This window comes from Protopterus annectens, chromosome 3.part1 (genome assembly GCF_019279795.1).
Source record: "Protopterus annectens isolate FY-2018-M chromosome 3.part1, PAN1.0, whole genome shotgun sequence".
Taxonomy (NCBI): Eukaryota; Metazoa; Chordata; order Ceratodontiformes; family Protopteridae; genus Protopterus; species Protopterus annectens.
In genome coordinates, this window is record NC_056732.1 from 1,811,363,140 (window position 1) to 1,811,377,014 (window position 13,875).

A 13,875-nucleotide genomic window follows, 5' to 3' on the forward strand; every position below is an offset into this window, starting at 1 on the left:
TTCTGGGCAGAGCAAAAACATTATCATAGAACAAAGGCGTACCATCAGGGATCGTTGTAAACATTGCCGGTGTACACAATACTAGTATAACAGGGTTTGCATTAGTATACATTAAAACAACAGCTGTACATTCTGCAACATTCTCACAGCCACTAACTCCCCTCCCAACCTCTCAGCACAATAATTCTGGACAGAGCAAAAACATTATCATAGAACAAAGGCGTACCATCAGGGATCGTTGTAAACGCTGCCGGTGTACACAATACTAGTATAACAGGGTTTGCATTAGTATACATTAAAACAGCAGCTGTACATTCTACAACATTCTCACAGCTATTAACTCCCCTCCCAACCTCTCAGCACAATAATTCTGGACAGAGCAAAAAATGATCATAGAACAAAGGCGTACCATCAGGGATCGTTGTAAACGCTGCCGGTGTACACAATACTAGTATAACAGGGTTTGCATTAGTATACATTAAAACAGCAGCTGTACATTCTACAACATTCTCACAGCCACTAACTCCCCTCCCAACCTCTCAGCACAATAATTCTGGACAGAGCAAAAAATGATCATAGAACAAAGGCGTACCATCAGGGATCGTTGTAAACGCTGCCGGTGTACACAATACTAGTATAACAGGGTTTGCATTAGTATACATTAAAACAGCAGCTGTACATTCTGCAACATTCTCATAGCTATTAACTCCCCTCCCAACCTCTCAGCACAATAATTCTGGACAGAGCAAAAACATTATCATAGAACAAAGGCGTACCATCAGGGATCGTTGTAAACGCTGCCGGTGTACACAATACTAGTATAACAGGGTTTGCATTAGTATACATTAAAACAGCAGCTGTATATTCTGCAACATTCTCACAGCCACTAACTCCCCTCCCAACCTCTCAGCACAATAATTCTGGGCAGAGCAAAAAATGATCATAGAACAAAGGCGTACCATCAGGGATAGTTGTAAACGCTGCCGGTGTACACAATACTAGTATAACAGGGTTTGCATTAGTATACATTAAAACAGCAGCTGTACATTCTGCAACATTCTCACAGCCACTAACTCCCCTCCCAACCTCTCAGCACAATAATTCTGGACAGAGCAAAAATGATCATAGAACAAAGGCGCACCATCAGGGATCGTTGTAAACGCTGCCGGTGTACACAATACTAGTATAACAGGGTTTGCATTAGTATACATTAAAACAGCAGCTGTACATTCTGCAACATTCAAACAGCCACTAACTCCCCTCCCAACCTCTCAGCACAATAATTCTGGGCAGAGCAAAAAATGATCATAGAACAAAGGCGTACCATCAGGGATAGTTGTAAACGCTGCCGTGTACACAATACTAGTATAACAGGGTTTGCATTAGTATACATTAAAACAGCAGCTGTACATTCTGTAACATTCTCACAGCCACTAACTCCCCTCCCAACCTCTCAGCACAATAATTCTGGGCAGAGCAAAAAATGATCATAGAACAAAGGCGTACCATCAGGGATAGTTGTAAACGCTGCCGGTGTACACAATACTAGTATAACAGGGTTTGCATTAGTATACATTAAAACAGCAGCTGTACATTCTGTAACATTCTCACAGCCACTAACTCCCCTCCCAACCTCTCAGCACAATAATTCTGGACAGAGCAAAAACATTATCATAGAACAAAGGCGTACCATCAGGGATCGTTGTAAACGCTGCCGGTGTACACAATACTAGTATAACAGGGTTTGCATTAGTATACATTAAAACAGCAGCTGTACATTCTGCAACATTCTCACAGCCACTAACTCCCCTCCCAACCTCTCAGCACAATAATTCTGGACAGAGCAAAAAATGATCATAGAACAAAGGCGTACCATCAGGGATCGTTGTAAACGCTGCCGTGTACACAGTACTAGTATAACAGGGTTTGCATTAGTATACATTAAAACAGCAGCTGTACATTCTGCAACATTCTCACAGCCACTAACTCCTCCCAACCTCTCAGCACAATAATTCTGGACAGAGCAAAAAATGATCATAGAACAAAGGCGTACCATCAGGGATCGTTGTAAACGCTGCCGGTGTACACAATACTAGTATAACAGGGTTTGCATTAGTATACATTAAAACAGCAGCTGTACATTCTGCAACATTCTCACAGCCACTAACTCCCCTCCCAACCTCTCAGCACAATAATTCTGGACAGAGCAAAAAATGATCATAGAACAAAGGCGTACCATCAGGGATCGTTGTAAACGCTGCCGGTGTACACAATACTAGTATAACAGGGTTTGCATTAGTATACATTAAAACAGCAGCTGTACATTCTGCAACATTCTCACAGCCGCTAACTCCCCTCCCAACCTCTCAGCACAATAATTCTGGGCAGAGCAAAAAATGATCATAGAACAAAGGCGTACCATCAGGGATCGTTGTAAACGCTGCCGGTGTACACAATACTAGTATAACAGGGTTTGCATTAGTATACATTAAAACAGCAGCTGTACATTCTGCAACATTCTCATAGCTATTAACTCCCCTCCCAACCTCTCAGCACAATAATTCTGGGCAGAGCAAAAACATGATCATAGAACAAAGGCGTACCATCAGGGATCGTTGTAAACGCTGCCGGTGTACACAATACTAGTATAACAGGGTTTGCATTAGTATACATTAAAACAGCAGCTGTACATTCTGCAACATTCTCATAGCTATTAACTCCTCCCAACCTCTCAGCACAATAATTCTGGGCAGAGCAAAAAATGATCATAGAACAAAGGCGTACCATCAGGGATCGTTGTAAACGCTGCCGGTGTACACAATACTAGTATAACAGGGTTTGCATTAGTATACATTAAAACAGCAGCTGTACATTCTGCAACATTCTCATAGCTATTAACTCCCCTCCCAACCTCTCAGCACAATAATTCTGGACAGAGCAAAAAATTATCATAGAACAAAGGTGTACCATCAGGGATAGTTGTAAACGCTGCTGATGTACACAATACTAGTATAACAGGGTTTGCATTAGTATACATTAAAACAGCAGCTGTACATTCTGCAACATTCTCATAGCTATTAACTCCCCTCCCAACCTCTCAGCACAATAATTCTGGACAGAGCAAAAAATTATCATAGAACAAAGGTGTACCATCAGGGATAGTTGTAAACGCTGCTGATGTACACAATACTAGTATAACAGGGTTTGCATTAGTATACATTAAAACAGCAGCTGTACATTCTGCAACATTCTCATAGCCACTAACTCCCCTCCCAACCTCTCAGCACAATAATTCTGGACAGAGCAAAAAATGATCATAGAACAAAGGCGTACCATCAGGGATCGTTGTAAACGCTGCCGGTGTACACAATACTAGTATAACAGGGTTTGCATTAGTATACATTAAAACAGCAGCTGTACATTCTGTAACATTCTCACAGCCACTAACTCCCCTCCCAACCTCTCAGCACAATAATTCTGGGCAGAGCAAAAAATGATCATAGAACAAAGGCGCATTCATCAGGGATCAAGTAAACGCTGCCGGTGTACACAATACTAGTATAACAGGGTTTGCATTAGTATACATTAAAACAGCAGCTGTACATTCTGCAACATTCTCACAGCCACTAACTCCCCTCCCAACCTCTCAGCACAATAATTCTGGACAGAGCAAAAACATTATCATAGAACAAAGGCGTACCATCAGGGATCGTTGTAAACGCTGCCGGTGTACACAATACTAGTATAACTGGGTTTGCGTTAGTATACATTAAAACAGCAGCTGTATATTCTGCAACATTCTCACAGCCACTAACTCCCCTCCCAACCTCTCAGCACAATAATTCTGGACAGAGCAAAAACATTATCATAGAACAAAGGCGTACCATCAGGGATCGTTGTAAACGCTGCCGGTGTACACAATACTAGTATAACAGGGTTTGCATTAGTATACATTAAAACAGCAGCTGTACATTCTGCAACAGTCGCACAGCCACTAACTCCCCTCCCAACCTCTCAGCACAATAATTCTGGACAGAGCAAAAAATGATCATAGAACAAAGGCGTACCATCAGGGATCGTTGTAAACGCTGCTGATGTACACAATACTAGTATAACAGGGTTTGCATTAGTATACATTAAAACAGCAGCTGTACATTCTGCAACATTCGCACAGCCACTAACTCCCCTCCCAACCTCTCAGCACAATAATTCTGGGCAGAGCAAAAACATTATCATAGAACAAAGGTGTAGCATCAGGGATCGTTGTAAACGCTGCCGGTGTACACAATACTAGTATAACAGGGTTTGCATTAGTATACATTAAAACAGCAGCTGTACATTCTGCAACATTCTCACAGCCACTAACTCCCCTCCCAACCTCTCAGCACAATAATTCTGGGCAGAGCAAAACATTATCATAGAACAAAGGCACCATCAGGGATCGTTGTAAACGCTGCCGTGTACACAATACTAGTATAACAGGGTTTGCATTAGTATACATTAAAACAGCAGCTGTACATTCTGCAACATTCTCACAGCCACTAACTCCCCTCCCAACCTCTCAGCACAATAATTCTGGACAGAGCAAAAACATTATCATAGAACAAAGGCGTACCATCAGGGATCGTTGTAAACGCTGCCGGTGTACACAATACTAGTATAACAGGGTTTGCATTAGTATACATTAAAACAGCAGCTGTACATTCTGCAACATTCTCACAGCCACTAACTCCCCTCCCAACCTCTCAGCACAATAATTCTGGGCAGAGCAAAAAATGATCATAGAACAAAGGCGTACCATCAGGGATCGTTGTAAACGCTGCCGGTGTACACAATACTAGTATAACAGGGTTTGCATTAGTATACATTAAAACAGCAGCTGTACATTCTGCAACATTCTCATAGCTATTAACTCCCCTCCCAACCTCTCAGCACAATAATTCTGGACAGAGCAAAAACATTATCATAGAACAAAGGCGTACCATCAGGGATCGTTGTAAACGCTGCCGGTGTACACAATACTAGTATAACAGGGTTTGCATTAGTATACATTAAAACAGCAGCTGTACATTCTGCAACATTCTCATAGCTATTAACTCCCCTCCCAACCTCTCAGCACAATAATTCTGGGCAGAGCAAAAAATGATCATAGAACAAAGGCGTACCATCAGGGGTAGTTGTAAACGCTGCTGATGTACACAATACTAGTATAACAGGGTTTGCATTAGTATACATTAAAACAGCAGCTGTACATTCTGCAACATTCTCACAGCCACTAACTCCCCTCCCAACCTCTCAGCACAATAATTCTGGGCAGAGCAAAAACATTATCATAGAACAAAGGTGTAGCATCAGGGATAGTTGTAAACGCTGCCGGTGTACACAATACTAGTATAACAGGGTTTGCATTAGTATACATTAAAACAGCAGCTGTACATTCTGTAACATTCTCACAGCCACTAACTCCCCTCCCAACCTCTCAGCACAATAATTCTGGACAGAGCAAAAAATGATCATAGAACAAAGGCGTACCATCAGGGATCGTTGTAAACATTGCCGGTGTACACAAAACGTACTAGTAGAACAGGGTTTGCATTGGTATACATTAAAACATCTGTATATTCTGCAGCATTCTCACAGCCACTATCCCCCCACTACCAATATTTCAGCACAATTGTACACGAAACAAAAATGCAATATTGAATATTGTTATGCAAGACTAGATAAAAACAACTACACCAAATCTGGACATTAATTACAAACAAGCCTTCCTTCCTCAGTCTCGTAGTAGAAGAATTCTGGACAAAGATAAAATAAAACTGTTACAGCCACAGCCCCTCACTCCCTCCCCCCAACATACGCATACACACAAATCATCTTAGTGGAAGAACTCTGCAGAAAAAAAGTTATACAATCCTCTCCCTAGGTTTCCTCGCTCTCCCCCACCAGCAAAAAATAAAGTTAAAAATAAACCCAGCAACTTACCTTTTCTGCAGTTGATAGAAGGCTGCTACTAATCCTCTGCTTGCTTCTACTCCACACAGACCAGACCTGCTCAGCCGTTTTAAATTGCCTTCAAAAGGACAGTTTTACAGATCTTTTAGAAATTGCCCTTCCAAGGGCAGTTAAAATACAGCTGCTTTGCTGGTCCCACGGTCGTTCCAGCAAAACCTGCATCCTCCATCCATCCTCACAGCATACCTCCCAACCTCTTCACATGAGAAATCTGGACAAAGCCAAAAATAATAGGGGTACAAAGGCTTATAAATAGGGACACTAATATTGCTCATATAAACTTACAAACTTGCTTTCAGACTTTGCTTTAGCATACATTTTTCTGAAAGATATAAAGTATGAAACTTAAATGCATGTGTCTGCTATTATTTAGTGACTTCAATACTCATTAATGTATAAGAAAACCACACATTTTATGAAGAACAAACCAAAAATATAAAGCAAAAATCTGGATATTCTTAAAAATCTGGGCATTTCAGATGTGTGCCTAACATTGACAATCAAAAGAACTGACCCAACAGACCACATATTACGGTAAACCCAATCAGGAAGCTAGAACTTGCTTCTTTGACTGCTGCAGCCATTCAGATCCCTTGCTTCACTGAAGCGGACATGATTGAGAGCAGCTGATAAGCAAAGCATGGGACCTAATTGCCTGCAGCCATCAAAGAAGCAAGTTCTTTCAGGAAAAAAAAGGCGGAATTGTGCGATGGAGCTGCAGAATGAACGAGGTGCCAAGCAAGGAGTGGAAGAGATGTTGAAACCCGCGGCTGTTTTATATAGGGGCCCTTGTACGTGGGGAGATAATCGGAGGCTCCCCGCGGCCACGGGTTTGGCGGGTGCCTAATGCCGGCTATGAAAATAAGGGAAGCCACCTCTAGTAGTAGACTCATAGCAAGTGGTGTACCCCAAGGATCGGTCTTGGGGCCTCTACTGTTTGGGATATACTTTTCTGAGGTGCAAGCCAAAACCAGTGGTCTGTGGCTGACCAAATTTGCAGATGACTGTAGGCTGGGTGCTGTATTAAATTCTCTTAATTATGTGAACATCCTCCCAGAGGGCGTTACCCAAACTAATGACTGGTGCCAGAAGCATGGCCTCAAACTGAATGCCAAGAAGTGCATCATTATCTCCTTTGTGGAAAATTAAGTCCCCACTAATTATCACTTTAATAACAACATACTAAGTATGTAATCAGTCATGAGGGACTTGGGCACCCAGGTTGAGAGAAACCTGACTTTTGACCACCATGTTGCCTCTGTTGTACAGAAGGCTTTCTACATGACCCACCTCATAAGTAAGGGTATTTCATACAGGAACAAGGAGGTCATAACTTCCCTGTACTCCTCCCTTATCAGACCCATTGTAAAGTACAATGCCCTCTTTGGCATGTCCCTTGCCAAGTACATGTGGCAGCTGGAGAGACCACAGAGGTTCCTGACCAGGTAATCCAGGGTCTCAAACACTTATCCTCTACAGGTAGACTAAAATCCCTATCCCTCTACTCAGTCTCATACAGACTGCTCAGAGGTGACCTGTGTCTGGCATACAAGCCCATCTCAGACCCAGACTTGATGGAGTTGCTGCATATCCGTAAGTCAAACTCCAGTCACGCAACCCACACGCAAGGCCTCAACCTAGTGTGTGACATTAATAGAACTTCTCAGCAGGATAGATTTCTCTCCCAAATCCTCCCCCATCTATGGAATAGACCCCCCCTCCATGTCAAGCAGAGTACCTTGCTTGCCCTCTTTAAAAGAACCTGAATGACTGGATGGGAAACAGAAAATACACTCCTGGGATCCCGCCCATATCCCTGCTGAACAAGGAAAACAGGTGCTGACTTTGTGGGAACATGGGCAAAATTCTTGGCTACACTTATAAGGGCCTCCGGCCAATAGCCTAGTATCATCCTATGAACCTATGCTTTGACAGCAGCTCCATTTAACCAGCAGTTTAAACAGTACTTGTACTGGATGGATATACATCAAAAGCAAAATAAAAAAATACATAAATAAATTCTCATATTGCTGCCACTTGAAGGAAAAAGACAATGTTGGTGTAAGGACTTCTCTAGTTTCCCAGTGATTGCAAAGATTAGGACTTTCCTAATTTGACTCCCATTTTCCACAAATGGTGTAGTCATACTAGTTGACAGTGGGGAGAATGAGCTCCCCTCAACAAAAGCTGCTGTCAGATGAGCCCTAATCTTCACAATCAGCTTCCCTAGACCAGTGATGTACAGCTCCTGGTTATTTCAGCCATGATATAGGAACTGACAGTTATAAAATACCATCATCTTAACAACAAGGATCACAATCCATCAAAACAGCATAAATCCATAAGGTATAAAGGCAAAAAAATGATCTTAAACAGCTTTACATAAAACACAGTGCATAAATGTTAAATGCACAAATGATGGCAATCACAAAATGAAAGTTAAGAAAAAAATCTATGACCATTTACTTTCGGGGGGAGGGGTCAAAAAGAAGAACAGTCCTATCTGATTTGTGTACAGCAAAAGGTATAACCAATGGGGGAATGAATAAAACCAGAGGTAAAATTATACATGATTGTTACCTTATTCTTAGAGACTCAGACCTATGCCATGAACTAAGACCTTATCTTCCGTCTAAGAAAATAACTTCTAGCTATCGTAGTCATCCTCTCAGGCAGCAATGGAGAAAATAATCTCCCCAGTAATCCCACCCCCACAATGGAGTCTGAACAGGTAAAATGTTAGCAGATGAGGTGCTAGGGCAACCTCTACTCATATTAGTTTTACAAAGAAACACTGCGTGGAGAAAAAGTATTTGGAACCTACAGGATCACGATGTTAGCAAAGCAAGGAGAGTTAATTTTCTCGACCAATTAGTACATCCCACAAGAAAGTGTTTCCAGTCTTTCCTGATAGACAAATATGCACACACACATAACATGCATGTGTCTGTTTTATTTCTTTTGTGGGGTCTGTGGGCGTACCTCAGGAGGATCCCTCACCTGCAGAAATCAGATCTACTTTGGGCTAATCCATCCCTCAGACCGTACAATTCACCAGATTTTCCACTCGCATATGCAGTAACTTCTCAAAAGAATAAATGCTGTCTTGGAAAACAGTATTTCGGTTACCATCCCCAGCTCTGCATCCTAGTTGTAACGGTTTTACTGTATTTGTTCAATAGGCCAGTTAAATAATTATTTAATGTATCATCATATTATAAGTAATCACAGATCGCTTTTAAAAGCAGGCATTGCTACTTAGTCTACCTTTCCAAGTTTTGCTGGTTCTTCAAATAATAAATTCTGAACCTTCCATACACAAATACTGACTTCTTTTTGACACCGTTAGCCAATATGACATTGACTTTTTTTTTGCGTTGCCTCAGCCATGCATCTTAGATACAACATAGTTTGTCTGATGTAACATTAAAGGCAAACTATGATAAAATCAAATACTAACCAGCATAGAGAAACAGGACTCACTTTTTTTTTTAATTCATGTTTTTTTTCAGTTAAAAACAGTTTAAAACAGACAGGCTGCAGCTTGTCTGCTAACAAGTGACCTAGAAGCAGAATTCTAACTAAAATACCAAGAACGTGTTGGTCAGAACGATTACATACAAAGAAGAGAAGCATAATATACATAAGGGGGACGGGGGTAAAATAAACGACTCTAAAGTAAATCCCTCACCAGTTTTGAACAATCTGTAGACAGTAAGTAATATACTTTTGAATAAACATTTATTTTACTCAGATGTTTAACTGTAGTCTTAGAAGGTTTTAGTCACAGACACAGACAGACAGTTGAACTTCTGACTTACTAGAATACATGCACTTTTAACAACCAGCTGCAACCACCACATTCTAAAATTTTCAGAAAAATAAATATAATTTTAACGTCCATATAGAATATATGCCAGTGCACAAGATGGGTATAGGTCTAATCCAAGAACTTTGCATCCATTTGATACAAGTTCAATTTAAACAGAGTCCGCGTCTCCGACAGGCTGGCAATCTGCCTTATGAGGCAATGTCATCACGTAAGCTCCTGCATGTTGATGACTTTGCAGGATACGCTGGTGATGCTTGCTGATGTCAGCAGTAAATTTAAAGTTGTACTTCCTGCAAAAGAAAAAGAAAAAAAATCGGGAATTAAAGGGGCCACTCGGGGAATTCGTGGCATCCCAATATTTTGCTCTCAAAACCAGTAAATACTGACTAATTTGGTATGGTTGAGAGGTATAGTTGGATGTTTGTTTTTGTTGTTTTCAAATTTGTTGTGTTTGGGCAGCAGTTTACAGGTGACTGGCTATGGAGTATTTTTGCGTTTAATAATTTTAAAGTGATTTACTGCACATTCATAGTTTTATAGTTTGCACACCTTTGCACTGTTTTTGGCTGTAGCATGTCCTTAGAGTGTGTTATAATAAGTAGAGGGGTGAGAACGTGTACCCCTCACAGTATGTATACTTGCTTTTCTTCCTTTTGATTTTGAATATTTTCATTCAATTATTGCTACTTTTTTATTTTTAATGTTGTTTTTTAATGTAATGAAACCTTACACACACACACACACACATCCACACACTGCATTTTTACTGGTTAATACTTGATTTAGTGTAGGGAGTGTTTAACTTTGAAGCTATGCATATTTAAAATTGTCATTTTTAGTTTAACAGATAGAAGAATACCTGGGTTTCACAGCAAAGCAGCCTTTTTTTAGTATGTTTTCTCTTTGCTTTATAGATGTTAATCAGTTTATTTTACTTCCTTGTTATTTGTTATGAACTTCATCCTTTCTTATTTTCTTATATATGCTCTAAATCCTCAGATTGTTGAATACTTGCATAAAGAATTCCAAAGTTGTCAGTGGTGTTATCTTGTTCTATAGGGACTTGGTGATCTTTACTGCCAATAGACAGTTCTTTTCCTGAACGTGTTCTCTTTGCTCTTTGCCTAACATTAATTATGTTATTAGTCCAGTCCTTAATATATATAACAGTTCGCCAAGCTGTGCCAGTTGCACAAGTGCAACGTCATCAGTAAGTCTAAATTTACTGCTAGTAATGATAAGCAAATCATCCAACTTTTGACAGCATATATCACCAGTGTTATCAGGTGTTACCGTTACATATACATAGCATTTAGTATACTGTACAAGATATTTGTGCTTTATCAAATCATTAATGGCATACTCATTTAAGAAATCTAATTTCAGCTACAAATGAATAAAGAAATCTAAAAGAAAAGGATAATCAAAATCAATTATCACAGAATTCACAGAGAGTTTAAATCAGATTCTAAGAGAAAAATCACATAAACAACTGAATATTAAAATGAGTTGAATAAAAGTCATTGCTCTGACTGTACCAGTCGTTAAAGTCACACAAATGCTGGGATTCCTTTCTCACTGTTGCTCTTAGTCACAACTCTTTTAAACAAAAAGATCAATAAATTACAAATCAACACTCTGTTAAAATTTTCTTGTCTACAAACCATCCCATTTTTCCTGCAAACAGTGAAAAACAGTGGTAAAAATATAACATAAATCAAAATAAAATTTCTCTTACCAGGCATCTGCACAATCAGTCATGAACGATCACAGGATTGTTTAGATATGCTTTGGATTGTAATGTAGGTATAATTTTTTTAAATACGTTTATTGGAAATTGACCACTTCTACAACATTTTTAGCAATCCACTTACATGTTGCTGCTACATCTTCCTTCAGTAACCAGCCACTTTGACAAAGTATGTACTGACAGTTACAATTCAACCCAGTCATGTGCATGTGAGCAACATATTCAACAAAATCATTATCTTCACAACAATTTAATATTAAACAATCGGAACAAGCATCACCATCCATGGTTTTATTTCCCTTGTATTATTGGCTCTTAGCCTGAAATCTCTAATGAATCCTTTTTTTGACCCGTGGGTCGGTATAATGGTTGGGATCTTTACCTCATAGATACAAGACACAGGGTTTTATTCTAACCTCTGGTTATTGGTTCAGGGATTGAGGGTTGGCATCATTTTTAATGTGTATACCTTATATATATAGGAGGTACAGGATTTGATTCTTACCAAGGGAAGTTAGCTAGGCTTAAAATGGCCAACAAGGACAGTTAACCTAGTACTTACCTATGAACCTATAAACTGTTTAGTTTTAGGTCAATCCTTTGAAGGACTGGCTGCCATCAGTTTTATCCAAAGTATCCATCTTGCTGTACAAGTGCTTATACTGTGTAACATGGCTGTTTCTATCCCTTCCAAATTTTTTTCACTATATAAATAACTTCCGTTTTCCTGGAGTTTGTCTTTTGTTTCCACTGTTTTGTAAAAACATCCAGTTTGAACACAGCTTTGTACACCTTACTTTTTGAAACATTTCAGTTTTATCTGTCTGTGTAATAACACCAGCAGCATTAAAGACATTTTATGTATTTTACTTTCAGGTTCCAGAAACCTTTGAAGATGTTTCTGTTGAGTTTTCAAAAGAGGAGTGGGAGATGCTGACTAAACAGGAGAAAGATCTATACAGAGAGGTGATGGTGCAGAACTTTGAGAACATGATTTCATTAGGTAAGAATATTTATCCTTTCTTAATTTTGAGGATACTTAAGCTACAAATATTATATTATGTGGAGGGCAATCTTGAATTGGATTTGGGCTTTTTTTTACTATATTGTTTACTCTTTTTGAAAGTGAATTTGTTGACTACATAACTATTTCTTAGCTAGCTAGAACTGCTAACTGAAATTAGTTCAGGGTGTTATGGGAAGCTATTGTATCTCATGTTTATTTTTCACAAAATGCATATTAGTTTGTAGTTTCTTTGCAAATTAAGCCATTAGAATGTTTATAATAGGTTTGTCAAAGTAAAACTGAAAAAAATAGATGCATAATTTTGCAAGAGATATTTTATATAAGTAGCAGCCTCATATTTTCAAGTGTCTTACAAGTGCATTCTCTCTATTAGCTTTCTATAGTGTACTAACAAACAACTTTGGTCCTTGGCCTCTTCCTGTGTTGTAGTATGCTGTAACGTTAAGGCAGGGAAAATGTATCCACATGCTATCATGTCAATAATTTAATACCATAATTTGTAGAGTCCATATACTCTTATATTATCCTGTTGATCATTTATTATTTTCATTTGTAGAGCCCACACCCCCATATACCTGTCAGTTATGTAAAGCCTTAATTTGTTGGTCATATATACCCATGCACTATCCTGTCAGTCATATAATAACTTCATTGATTCTGCATGTATACTATGCACTTTTGTCAGTCATAATAATAAAACCCATTTCTTAATCAGCTAGGCTCACAGGGACATAGTTTTTTTTTGGGCAAACTAGGAATAATGTCTGGTTAAGTGACTTATTCAGTGTTGCATACTAGCCACTTTCAGTGAGTAGGTTTGGCATAATGGATAAGGTCTTTATCATACAGTGCCTGATCCTGAACTCAGGTCACTAGGTATAATTTCACTACTTTTCAGACTGATTGCCTTTTATTTATTGTAACCTACCTAAAGTCATTGACCTGTAGCTAAGAGTCATAGGATTATTTATTTATTTATTTATTTAAATTTGTTGACCGGGAGTGTCCGACTGGACGTAGGTCCATTTTCAGCGGAGGCCTGGGGAGAAAAGCTCCACAGTAAAACAAACAGACAGTAGTTACATTGGATTACATAGCGATTAACAATTTAACATAGCAATTACTTACAACATATTAACAGATGAAGAACATAGTACAGCAGTAGACAACTAGAATCTTTATCTGTGAAGTACATAACAGACATTAACAAATGTTACAATGAGAAGTTCCTGCTGTATAATAAGTACTAGG

At 39.2% G+C, this 13,875-nt stretch overlaps 1 protein-coding gene across 1 annotated transcript in view; it reads left to right on the forward strand.

The window, feature by feature from the left end:
* Positions 1-13,875, forward strand: part of LOC122798689 (zinc finger protein 883-like) — a 126,014-nt gene that overhangs the window by 67,987 nt on the left and 44,152 nt on the right. The window contains exon 2 of the mRNA XM_044067783.1: positions 12,474-12,600. Coding sequence (XP_043923718.1) covers positions 12,474-12,600 — 127 coding nt within the window. The remainder of the gene's footprint in view (positions 1-12,473; positions 12,601-13,875) is intronic.